This window comes from Lonchura striata, chromosome 3, assembly GCF_046129695.1.
Source record: "Lonchura striata isolate bLonStr1 chromosome 3, bLonStr1.mat, whole genome shotgun sequence".
NCBI lineage: Eukaryota > Metazoa > Chordata > Aves > Passeriformes > Estrildidae > Lonchura > Lonchura striata.
This window is the reverse complement of record NC_134605.1, coordinates 17,624,299-17,637,126: the sequence shown is the minus strand read 5'-3', so window position 1 is coordinate 17,637,126 and position 12,828 is coordinate 17,624,299. Positions and strand designations below refer to the sequence as shown.

Below are 12,828 nucleotides of genomic sequence, written 5' to 3'. Positions count from 1 at the left end.
CCCTTTGTGATTTCCCAAAGTCAGGAATGGCCTGTGGGAGTTGCAAACAAGTATTATGAATTGACTGAACTTGATTTTGGAATTTCTTGTGCTAATGAACCTACCCAGGAGGATGTTGTTTTGGTCAAACAGTTGGAGATTATCTCCCAGCTCCTAGGCTTTGTTCCTGCCAGACAGTCCAGCCTGGATTTCTGGAGGACCTCACTTTCTTTTGTATCTTGTGAGGTGCTGGATTTACATAATTCTTCTAGTTTCTGTCATGATCTGAGTCTGGAGTCTCCCTGTTGTGATTTGTCTGCCAATAACATTTTTGGAAATGTTCATGCCAGTTTTATTGGATGTGATGCCAGAACGCTTCGAAAACTCCTAGACCAAAACCAAATATTAATCTTTTCCTGCTGTTGGGCTGGAGTGTGGATAGGCACAGCTAGTCCAGATCCCAGAAACAAATTATGTGTTCCAAAAGGGTAAAAATTAATGAAACACTGAAGTATATCCGTGCCTTCCCTTTCCCGGTCTGGCAGAGTAATGAGCCTCATGAAACCATGCCAATCGCTGCCTTTGGACAGAAACAACGGCCCTCGCGCTTCTTCATGACTCCTCCCCGATTGCCCTACACGCCTTCACTCCAGTCTCCAATCACAGTGAGTTACTTTGTTCAAGTGGTGTTAATTACTGAAGTATTTTTGATACCTGTTGAAGCTGTTAAAAAGCCTTAAAAAGTTTCTGAGATTAATTTTCTGATGTTATTTAGCATGATCAAAATTTTACCAAAACCCTCTAAAAAGAAGCTATTCATTTAGATGTTTTATCCTTTATAGGACAGTGATCCTTTATTAGGACAATCTTCATGGAAAAACAAAATTTCAGGCACAGATAGTGAGACACTAGGAGGCTTTCCAGTAGAATTCCTCATTCAAGTGGTAAGTATTAACTGCAGGTCCTAATTCTGTTGTTTGTTGTCCTTTTGTGTTTATTCTGCCAATTCTTCTGCAGCTCAATGACCTTCTGTTAATTTATGACAGATATGGTAATAACCAAATTAACTTTTGAAGAGATGTTCATATTTGTTTTATATCCCCATTCTTCATTTTCTTACTTGTTTATAACCTTTGAAATATGTTGCTTTTCAGACCACAGAGGTCCTCAAAAGTGTCTTATTTTCCCAGCTCTACCATTTTATCTTAAAAAAAAGGTGTTATTTCTACATGCAGATGTTAAGACTTCTTTATGTATTTGAAATATACTTGCAATGTGCAAAGAACATTTGCCTATATGCATTATCATATATATTTTATGTTATATAATGTTCTACCCTCTTGGAGAAGAAAATCAGCACTCATTTCCATGCAAGCAAACATTCATTTTATAGATAGCACTAAACAGAAAATACTTTTTTGTCTTCACCTTTGTGAATTAATTCCTCAGTGGTTTTTATGTACCAGTTCAGAAGAGCACAGACAAGTAATGTTAGGAAGCTGAGGTTCACTGAATATTAAAACACATTGAAGCATTTTCCAGGAAGATGGAGGAATGTAATTGCTCATGTTGGCTTAGCTTAAGATCAGTGATTGAAGTCTTTAACAAGGAAAGCAGTTTTGAACATGCTAAAGGAGATTGGAATGATTCATGTTTAAAATATTAAGAACTGAGAAATAAAATGCCTCTCAGATTTTAAAGTCTGTGTAATTAGTCAAAAGAATAAATTTGTGTCAGTAGCTCACATGACACACTAACATTTGGGCCATTCAACAAAATGAATTTTGTTTGACAGTATCATCTATTCAGCTTTTTTAGAGGAAACTTCTATGAAGCTAATTTTGAAAAAGGTGGCATGGCATCTAGCTTAGCTAAGAAAATTTAAAATAGATGTAGTTATTGTAAGCTAATTATGGTAAAATTGAAATACACAAAAGATAGACTTTTATGCAGCTAAACTATAACTGCAGTTGTCCCATTTGAGTCATGGAGTGTGATCAGTGAGACTTGGTAACTAAGGTGTATTGAGCTTTACATCTACTTAGTACATCAAACTGATATGTTTATGATGTTGTTTCTGCATTTTAAGTATGAAAATGTGTAATTCGTCAGTCACATGTGGTTATGTATTACTACTCAGTATAAGGAAATCTGAGTTTTACAAGTATAGGCCTCTTGTTTGTATTACAAATGGTGCCATTTTACAAAGCAACCACATTAATATGTATTTTTTCTTGAAATTTTCAAAATACTTCAAACAAAATCAATACACAGATTTTTGATTTTTGTCTGTTTGAGCAACAACAAAGAATCACAGGGCTTAAACATTTATTGAAGGACTTGAAGGATTATTTTTAAGAATCACTTTTTTAATTAGAAGTTTGAGGAGATACTGAAATTTGGTATTGTGCAATACATGACTCTGGTGAATGCTGATTATTGATTGTGCTGTATTCACCAGTCCAGATGTATTTTTATGTTAAGGGTTGCTGCTCAGAATGGTTTTTTGGCCTTTCTGATAGATGAGTATTTAAAAAAAGTCAAATCCCTTTTTCTCATTTAATGTTGGTTTGGGAAGTAAATAGTCAAAAACAGTTTGATTCCAAGAAAATAGTCTCAAAAAAACAATTTTATGGGAAGAATTTCGGACAAAACAGAAAATACAGAGCACACCTTGATTAAGGTTTCAACCCAGCCACTTATTTCCCTTATCTGAAATTCATTTCGAAGAAGAGGAAGTGAATCTAAAATCACAGGCATACAATGACAAATAAAGGTTAGGGATATTCTCCTTACCTGTATCTTGAAGTTGTAAGCAAACATTGGGATTTGTAGCAACTATTTTAGTCATTGTTCTATACTGTCTTAGTTTTTCTAAATCTTTGTATTTATTACTACATATTACATTTTGACATCTGAGTCTGTGGACCAATGCATTAGAAGACTGGCTCAATAATTAGCATGATATTAAGAATAAAATCAGCAATAAATGAGTAATAATTTTTTTTAAAGTCTTTCATGCTTAATTCATTATGTGTGTCCTTAAGTATTTCATATCATATATGGCAGTTCAAAATCAATATATTGTATTTGTACATTCTAGCCAGTATTTAAATTTGGAGGACATTTTTCCAAGTATTCAGCTACAGCTTTTTTAATTTTCCTTCCTCCTTATTTTTGTTTTGGGGTAAAGAATTCGACTGCAAGGCAGCGCTGCAGGACAAAGCAGATGTTGGCAGGGTCGCAGCATGCCCGGTAGAGGGAGCGCGGTGATGCAGCACGGGCACTGCAGTGACCTGGTGTCTGCCCGTGGGGAAAGGAGGGGTCTTCCCAACTTAAATGCAGGAGGAAAAATTAAAAAAAAAAAATCAGGAAAATCTGAAAATGGGTACTCGATTTTTGGATGATTTCTCCTTATGAAAATTTTTAAAACATTGCATAGTAAGTTATCACATGCTGCATTTTGAAATGCTCATATTTTATGACTAACAAATGAAATCAGAAGTGAAAGTCTAAACATTCTGGTTGGGTTGTCCCTTCATTTCTTTTAATGTGAAAAGCATTGTACTAAAAACTTGTTCCCAGTTTTTGAGAGCTATAAATTGCAACAGTAAACAGAATGAGTTATGGTTGTTACGAGTTACAAGTTGTTAGGCAAGAATTTCTCAACACAAAGAGGGCTAGACTGAATTACAGCATTCACTCACAGATGAAAATGGAGGTCCCTGAGAGAAAGTTGATGGACATGATAGAGTCAGTGAAAATCCTCAGAATCTGATTATTCTAATCACTGGAATATATCTTGGAGTAGGATGAATAGAAGATCCAAGCTCACCCAATGGAGAACTGGCGCTGTGCATCTTCACATATGTCTGCACGTCAAAGTAGAAGTTATGAATCAAATGCCTTGCAAATTTGGGGAACAAATTATATATTCTGCATTAATTTGGGGACTCATCAACTTCATGAAGGAGAAGAATGTGTTAGGCAGTTGCTGGATTGTGATGACAGCAGAGCTTGACAAGGAACTTCTTGGCAGCAGTGGCAGATGGCGTACAGTGCTTTTCTTCCTCACAGGTGTTTTATTGGCAAGATGAACACTTGTGTGGTGTGTTAGAAACTAGATCAGAGAGGCAATCCAAGTAATCACAAGTAATATTTTTAAACCTTTTCTTTCTTGCCCCTTCTGAATTTGTTTGGTGGGGTTTTTTTTGGGTTTTTTTGGGGTTGTTTTTTTTTTGGGTTTTTTTTTTTTGTCATTATCTCCTCTGTGATTGAGTTCTTCATGCAAAATACAAAAGAGCAAAAATGCAAGTGCTGTCACTGGGGGACAGCACAAGGACAAAAATGAGCAGCTGGACTTGGGAGGCTGATAACCCATGCAGTGTTGCCTCTGTGCCTCTGTCCATGGCTCACCATCCATTCATAAGATGCATCTGGCACAATATTCGGAGTAGAAAGAGAAATACTGATGCCATCTTACAGGTTTAGTTTCCTGGTGTGGCATTGAATGCTACTACAGGTTTCCTGTGCTCACACACAGGAAAGATGGCAGTGAATGGGAAAAGATACAAAAAGGGCCACAAAAGTTTAAGAGATGAAGAGCCCTTTAAGGGAGTGGAGTCTGAAAAGGCTTAGATAGTGCTTAGTCTGGTGGAAGAACAGTGGAGAAGAGATGCTTTTATTGTCTCTGAGTAAACAGGGATAAATACAAGGAGGGAACACTATATTTAGCTGAAAACCAGCTTTCACTGTTTGGGAGTTCTGAACAAATTGCTGTGAAGTGAAAAAGAACATATTTAGTATGGAAATTCCTAGACTATTCCTCATTAGCTGAAAGAGATCCTGGAACAATTTTCTAATCCCAATTACAGTTTGTAGGGGTAAGCAACCTGGCTGCATTAAGACTGAACTTAAAAATCACAAAAGGGATTATATATAAATGAGATGTGTGTTGAACTAGGAATTCGTATTTCTCCCAGTCACGTTTCACTGCTAGGATGTAGTTAACTCCTCTGGAATTTATAAAACCTGAAATTTTTGCTCTGTTTACTCCAGTAATAAAAGTGTTGCTGGTTGTAGTGAAGCTAGGATTTCTCTCAGGCCCTTAGAGTATGAATAGTTTAGGGGGTGATGAGTGTGTTGAAGGTGCTCACAGTGATTTCCACTCCAGCCTGCTAGGTCCCCAGGACAGGAGACACAGGGTATTCCCATTACAAAAGAGGGAAATGGAAAGCCCAGAGTTGTTCTGTATAAAATAGATCCAATCTCTAACCAGGGTTAAATGCAGGAGTTTGCACAAAGGGCTGGTGCTTGGTGGAGGGCACAGCTGAGAACTGTTGTGGGGAAAAAAGGTGTAGTAAGGTGAGTGATACTAATTGTAGTATTATGACCATAACACCCTTCACTCTCCTTCAGCCTGTTAAAAAAAAAGATTCTTCAGCCTCTAGCTGGCCATAAATCATGTTAGTCTTCCTATAGGGAATTTCAGATGATGGATTTTAGCCCTCATCAATTTAGAGCACTTGGAAGCACCTTAAAAATCTTGGGAAAATCCATCATTTAATTTAAATTAATTTTTATTTCTGCTTCTTAATTTGATCAGCAACTGAGAAATACATTTTAAATTATGAAAGAAATAGGTATGGTTTTCTGTCTTGAATTTTTATGGTACTTCAAAACTGCTTAAGGACCTATTCTTGCTAAAAATAGTTCCTTTGTTTCAGACCAGGTTATCAAAAATCCTTATGATTAAGAAGGAACACATCAAACAATTGAGAGAGATGAACACGGAAGCAGAAAAGATGGTGAGAATGTTTTCTTTTTGGTTATTAAAACAGGATATGCTTTAACAGCTAATGCAAATAAATTGAATTAGGAGTATAGTCTAAATAAAATCTGTATTTTATTGCTTTCTATTACATGAAATGTCTTTATTATTTTTAAAGGCAAGTCAGAGAGGTCAGTTCATATATGATTCCCCTTTGAAAGCACTGTGCTTTGGAAACTGATTAATGTTAACATCAGAATAGCATATGTCAGTTAACACATAAAGTAAGGAAATACTATGTACCTTGAGAATTTGTCTTATAAGTTTATATGGTAAGACATTCATGCTAAAACTGTTTTGCAGATGGTAGATACTTATCTTTCTGGTTAAAGCAGTTACTCATTTCAGAGATTTTTCTGTAAAGCTCTGAGTGCCCTGGATTGGCATTTAAAGTTACGGTACCACAGCAGCTACAGTGTAATTAGCAGCAGCAGCAGAATAGTTTTTCTTGCTAGCTTTATCTAATCAGCAGTCAGTAAAACAAAATTTTAAGAGTGGCTCTTCTACCACCCATGGCTATAAATTAACTTGAGAAAGCTCTCAGTCTCAGCCTTCTGCCAACATCCATCCAGGCTGTTGTCTCTGCAGTGTACAGAAGACTAAAAGTTTGTGGAGAAGAAGAAGGAAAAACAATTTGTTTATTTATTGAAACAAAACAGTTGGGTTTTTTTTTCCCATGTAAAATATTTGAATTGAAAATATGTCTTATGTTGAAAGATGTGATTTATTGTGGTGAGATTTCTCTTTGTGCCTTCAATGATCATGTGCATGTGTGCATTCTGTTACTCTGCTTCCTATTGCCCCATCTCTGTGTGTCTGTAATTTTCTTCTACTGTGCTATGATGTTGTTCTTCAAAACCTTGTTATCATTTCAGTTATTACATTATTTTTCCTGTATTTTTTGTATTAGTAACTAAGCTAGATGCAATGAGAAGCAAGATTAAAACGTGTCATTGCAACCTGCAGCTCTGATATACCAACTCTTCTTAAATTATTTTTTTTTCTGAGGTATTTGTACTTTTGCTTAGATAAGGAGGCCCATAGGAATGACAGTATCCTTCATCTAGGATGAACCTGAATGTTAGCTCAGCTATTAAGTCATAAATTACCTACATTCTTACTTTTTTTGGTCAGTCTCCTTATTCCATGGAATTGAAAGAGCGAAAAACCAACTTGGAGGGAAATCCAGAAATAGTTGCTAAGTTTGATACATTTTAGCTCAATTGTAATTGAATCCTTTGAGTTCATTCAGGTGTACCTTAATTGTCAGACTTTCATAATAATTCATACATTTGTCATTTGATAATTGTTAGAGTACCACTGCTGTTTGGTTTAAAGTAATCCTTTTATGAGGACTTCTGTTTAATGACTGATTCAATATAGAAATAAATGGAACTGACCAAAATCAGAAATGGTACTGAATGGAGGCCATTCTTATCTGGCAATAATAATAAATTTACATGAGGAATGCCTTCAGAGGAGCTATTAATATATACAACTGTACATTTTTGTCTCATTTTTCTAGACATCACTGTACTAGTCTGGGTTGCAGGCTATAAACAAATTACTGTGTACATAAAACAGTAAACATTTGGATAAACAAGTATAAATTGAAAGGACCTGAAATAAAAACAAGATAAAGGTAATGCTGGTTGTCTCTAGATCCTTGGTGACAGAGGTGTTACCTGTTTCCCTCCACCGAAAGCCATCCATCATTTGTCAGTTTAGCTGTTCGTCAGTGTTTCCAGGTCTTGGGTTGTGCCCAGGTCAGAAATAGTGCTGCTGCTGCTGAGAAATATTTCTTTTGTCATCACTAGCATAGAATGCCCTTAGCCTTTCCTCTCCAACAGGGAATTCATAATTGTCTGCAGTTTTCACAGCTAAGCTGGAGCAGTTCAGTTTGCTCTAAGGGAACTGGACACTGGAGAAGGTCTGAGAGATTTGATTTTTTATGTACCACAGCTGCAGAAAGTATGCCAAATTTATGCCACTTTCCAGTGAATTCTGAAATTATGGTGTTAGTTTAAAGCCCTATTAAGTTGGTATTCAAATTTGTAAATCCCTGTAGATCATCTCAGTGATTAGGTTTAATAGGGAAATTTGAACTGAACTCATTACTGAAACCTTTTGAGTTTCTGACCACGATTATCATGATGGAGGCTCTTGACTTTGAAGTTTGCTTTATCTTGTGTGTGAAATCTATAGCTAAAAGTTTTGCTTGTAGGAGGTACAAGCAAAATCAGCCCTATGTCTACCTCTAGCTTCTCTTGCAAGAGGCAATTTGGAGAGGAAATTTTATAATATATTGTATGTTTTGTTTCAATTTTATAAATATCACCTAAACAATGTCAAGCTGTACTGAAAAGAGTATAAGAAAAAATATACTGTATTTTGGTATATATATTTTTGTGGAAAATCATGCTTACAAAATACTGTTACCAAATATAAGCTCTAGTAACTTTCTTTTTCAGTGGAACTGTTAGCTGTAACAGAAGGTGTGTAGCACTGAGTCATCCTCAAGTGATCAATAATTTGCTAGCCACATGTCTCCCATCCTGCAGCGGAGGTGGTCAGGGGCATATTGTCCTGTACTATTCCTCTGCTGGCAGGATAGTTTTCTGCTCAACTAGTAGGGAGAAGACATGCCCAGCTACTAAGGAATAACCAGGTCAGACCAGAGTCATCTGCTGTAGCATTTGCCACCATGGATTATTGTAGCACTTCAAGAAGGGAATAAAAGCATGGTTGTTACCTACACAGTTTATGGAGTTATAAAGAGTAATATTGCATTTTAATATTTTGTGTGTTAAGGTTATTGTATTTGACACTGGGATTTCAAATATTTTTTATTTTCAAATAAAAACTCCTTTTGATGAGTTCAAAATCTGGAACTGTTCAGGATTGCATTAACTTTGATATGCCTTGTGTTTTCCACAGAAGTCCTATTCCATGCCAATTGGCATTGAGTTTCAGAGGAGATATGCAATTATTGTTCTAGATCTAGAACAACTAAACAAAGACTTAAATAAAGTTTTGCATAAAGTTCAACAGTACTGCTATGAGGTAAGATTTTGCTGGAATCTATGTGTACTTGGTGGTTTTGCTCAACCTAATTAGAAAACTGAATTTCCTGGGAATAGGGGATGGGTGAGGGTCACACTGAAATGAAACTCTTAGTAGCTGTGTTGGATTCCTTCTCTGGAATTTGAGCTGCCTTTGAGCAAAGCTTTTTCTGATATCAGTGGCCTGTTCTTAAGTAGACATAAATAAAGGAAAAAACACTTTGAAATCATCTCATTTCACACATCCACCAAATGCAAAGGACATCTTCATTCTTAATTTCTTCCCTTCTTATCTCTGCAGCTTGCTCCTGACCAGGGCCTCCAGCCTGCTGACCAACCCACGGACCTGAGGCGCAGATGTGAAGAGGAAGCTCAGGAAGTTGTCAGACAAGCAAATACCTTGTCAACAGGACAACTCTGTGTGGAGAGTGAAAATTTAACTGATCTTATCTCTAGACTTACAGCAATATTACTGCAAATTAAGGTAAAAAATTTGCACAAAATAGCGTATTCCATACAATGCACAGTATTAAAGCTCTGCCAGTTTTTGTGCTGAACTGTGAGAACATTTTTTTCTTCTTCTACAGTGTCTAGCAGAAGGAGGTGATCTGAATTCCTTTGAATTTAAATCACTAACAGATTCATTAAATGACATTAAGAATTCAATAGACTCCTCAAACATCAGGTATTACTTTTTGAATATTTTACTCTTAATTACACACTTTGTGATAGTTCTTACTGTATTTTAGAGGTGAACATTGATTAAGGGGTTTAATCTGATAACTTCTACTTATAGGAAGGGTCCCATCTAAAAGAGGGGCTGCTTTAAGGGAATGTGAAATTAGCAATTTTCTGTTTGAACCTCTCAGTGAAGTAACATGTTAAAAAAAAATTTAAAGTGCTAAATTGATGCAACAACAACTAGACATTATTGTTCTTTAGTAATTTATGACATATAAAAACTTACTTTAAACCTTTGTCAGATTTTGAAATCTCACTAGGAATACAAGTTTTTTAAACCAGTAGAATTTCCATATTCTTTTAGCATACTCATCTGTAAATACCAAAAGGTGGCATATGAGACAATTAGACATTTTGATCAGCTTCCATTGGCAAGATTTTAAGCCAAGAAACAGAAGAGCAGCCATATTGTGCCAGACCAAAGGCCAATCTAGTCTAGATGGGCCATTTTTCAACAGTTGTCACAAGCAGCTGCCTGAGGAAGAATCATAAAAATAGCAAGAATGTGGTAGCAAGAGTGTAGTGATACTTGTCTGGAGTACCCTGCAGCCTCCAGCAATTTGTGACAAGCATTTTATGCTGCTAAATGATGTCATTCAGAAAATAAACATAAATGCTAAGTATTTTTTTATATCCTTACTACTTGTATTGCTACATAATGACAGGAGGCTGTATACATGAATTTTAATTTTTTTTTTTTCCCAAAGATAGTAGGATGGCCTTTTGATTTGAATATAGTTATTGAGAAATGCTCTTTTATATCAATTTTCATTAGGAAAAACAAAACCAAACCTCAAACATTAGTAAAACTTCTTTATAGTCAATGCTGCAAATTGCATATTGGAATTGATTCAAGTAAAGGTTGATGTACCCAGGAAAGAACGTGATGATGTTTCCATTTCATGGTACTTATTTTTGGCCATTTGAGCATCTCTTAATAATATTTTAATTTCACTAATTCTGGTCATGTTAAAACCTTACTTTAAGTGTTTAAGTCAGTGGCTCTTCATTTCTGGCAGCTGTTTGTGCAAGTTGTGTTTTCCCATGTTTCTCTGTCAAGTTGCATTTGTATGTACTGCTCTCTGATTCACCTGGATTTTTATACTGGCTAGGCTCACATCTTGATTTTTCACTGTAGAGATATTCGGACATAACTCTTACATATTGGGTTCAACATTGCTTTCTTTCCTTCTTTTTTTCTTCCCACAGTTGTTTTCAGAATAACGTTGAGATCCACGTTGCACATATTCAGAGTGGTCTGAGCCAGATGGGAAACTTACATGCTTTTGCAGCCAATAACACCAACAGAGACTGAAAACTTCCTTTCAAGTGTACAGCAAGTAGTTCTGGAAAATCTTCCTTTCTATAGGCTTCACCAAATACCCTAACTGCCAGAAGATAAGGGAAGAGAAAACCTCTCAGAAAGGACCCTTTTAAATATATTCTATCTGCTTCTTAAGGAAACCAGCATTTCTGGCCAGCATTACATTAGATTTCTCTATTTGTTATTCACATGCAGTAGTTTTGCTAACTGGTAATCTCTTAGTAATTGCATTGATTATAGTAAACTTGAAAGCATACTTTCATATAATTTGAACTTCATTTTTAAAAGTTCAGATTAATTCAGCACACCTCTTGCTGTTGGATCTCCTGGTATGTTAGAAGTGCTGAAGAGGAAATGGCTGGAGTTAGTAGCCACATGGCAGGTCTTTGTTGTGTAAAGCTACACCTCTGTGTAGCTCTTCAGAGCTGCCAGCTGAGCCCTTGGGAAGCCCTGACCTAAGGAAGCAGCAGCAGGATACAGCCAGCAAACATAAGCTGTAAACTGAGGATGTTGGGCAGGTCTATCAATCAGTCAATGTCTTGTTGCAAATCTTAATTTATCATAACTTATGGAAGGAGTCTAATGAAGGAATATAAAAATGTAACTTAACTTTCCAGAAAGAGATTGGCTATGGCTTTTTTCCCTTCACACAGGACAATAGTTCTTTAGGTGGTATTTTATATAAGTGACTGGTTAAACTTACGTTTTTCCAAATTCTTGTTCATTTTGCACAAGTTTTAAATTAGATTACTGGTTATTCAACAGTACCCACCATGTATAAATATGAAGTTTTTAATAATTAAAGGTAACCAGTGAGGTAAACTGCAAAAATAAGAAGTGATAGCCTGCCTATACCTTTTGGAATGTTAATCTTGTAAAAAGTGTGTATTGGTTTGTTTAAATAGTCTTGTAAAGCTTCTGTGTAATGAATTGTTTCCAGATATGGATTTTCAGAGATAGCTGTAGAGATGTTTTTGATTCTTTTAGATGCCTCATTAAATAAGGTCTTTTATATGTTAATGTATAAAGAATATGTAAACAGGGTTATTTTCAATTTTAAAATTTTGTATAGTTTAAAGATGCTTCTGTATTCTGTGTTGGTATTGTGCCACTGCAAAACTTTAGTGCAGAGTTTATATTTAGCTATATTTGTTCTGTTAATTAAGAGAAATGCCTAAATCTTTTATTCTCAATGAAATTTGTAACTGAATAAATTGACCTATGAGAGTTGATATATTTCACAAAAATGCAAAATTTTTTGCAGATGGTCTCAGGTCATTTTTTTAAGAGAAGCTAATTGCTGAAAATCAAATGTTATGAGGATGAGGTGAGTAGCTATTTTAAAAGGTATTCAAAAATTTTACAAGGGATACTATAAAATAATGATAAACAGTAATTTAGCTGAGGTACCCAGGAAAACTTACCTCTCATAATGCAACAGCACATCATAGTCATCCCTGCAGTTGCTTTTGTAATTATATCACTTGTGATATTTGTGGTGTTACCATCTGTTTGATAGAGTCCTCTCCCACCACCCTTTTCATGTAAAAAAGAGAAACGTGCCAAAGCCTAATTTAAGGTACATAAGTTTAGTCAGGCTGTAATCTGCTCAACAGCTAACTCGGGAAGAAGGAACCATCCCCTTGCACCCCTATACTCATGTGTCTGCTGCTCCCTCAGCACACCTCTGCTCTGACCCCTCCTGCTATTGGACTCAAGCTCAGCATGTGCACTGAATGTTTTGAGCAGCAGGACTTCCCAGTACAAAACACCAGGAGTCATTTGGCCCTGTTGATGGCAAACATCCCAAACTGAGAGGGAGACAAGTTGTAGACACTAGTAGATACCAGAGGATTTGGAAACTTGCTTTTCATGACAGTCTTTTATCCTAC

The 12,828-nt window shown here is 36.0% G+C and overlaps 1 protein-coding gene across 1 annotated transcript in view; it reads left to right on the top strand.

Moving 5' to 3' along the window:
- Positions 1–12,190, top strand: part of LIN9 (lin-9 DREAM MuvB core complex component) — a 38,107-nt gene extending 25,917 nt beyond the window's left edge. Inside the window, exons 9-15 of the mRNA XM_021536991.2 lie at positions 525–644; positions 822–923; positions 5,706–5,786; positions 8,747–8,872; positions 9,173–9,355; positions 9,459–9,556; positions 10,822–12,190. Coding sequence (XP_021392666.1) covers positions 525–644; positions 822–923; positions 5,706–5,786; positions 8,747–8,872; positions 9,173–9,355; positions 9,459–9,556; positions 10,822–10,927 — 816 coding nt within the window. The 3' untranslated portion in view covers positions 10,928–12,190. The remainder of the gene's footprint in view (positions 1–524; positions 645–821; positions 924–5,705; positions 5,787–8,746; positions 8,873–9,172; positions 9,356–9,458; positions 9,557–10,821) is intronic.
- The last annotated feature ends 638 nt before the right edge of the window (positions 12,191–12,828 follow it).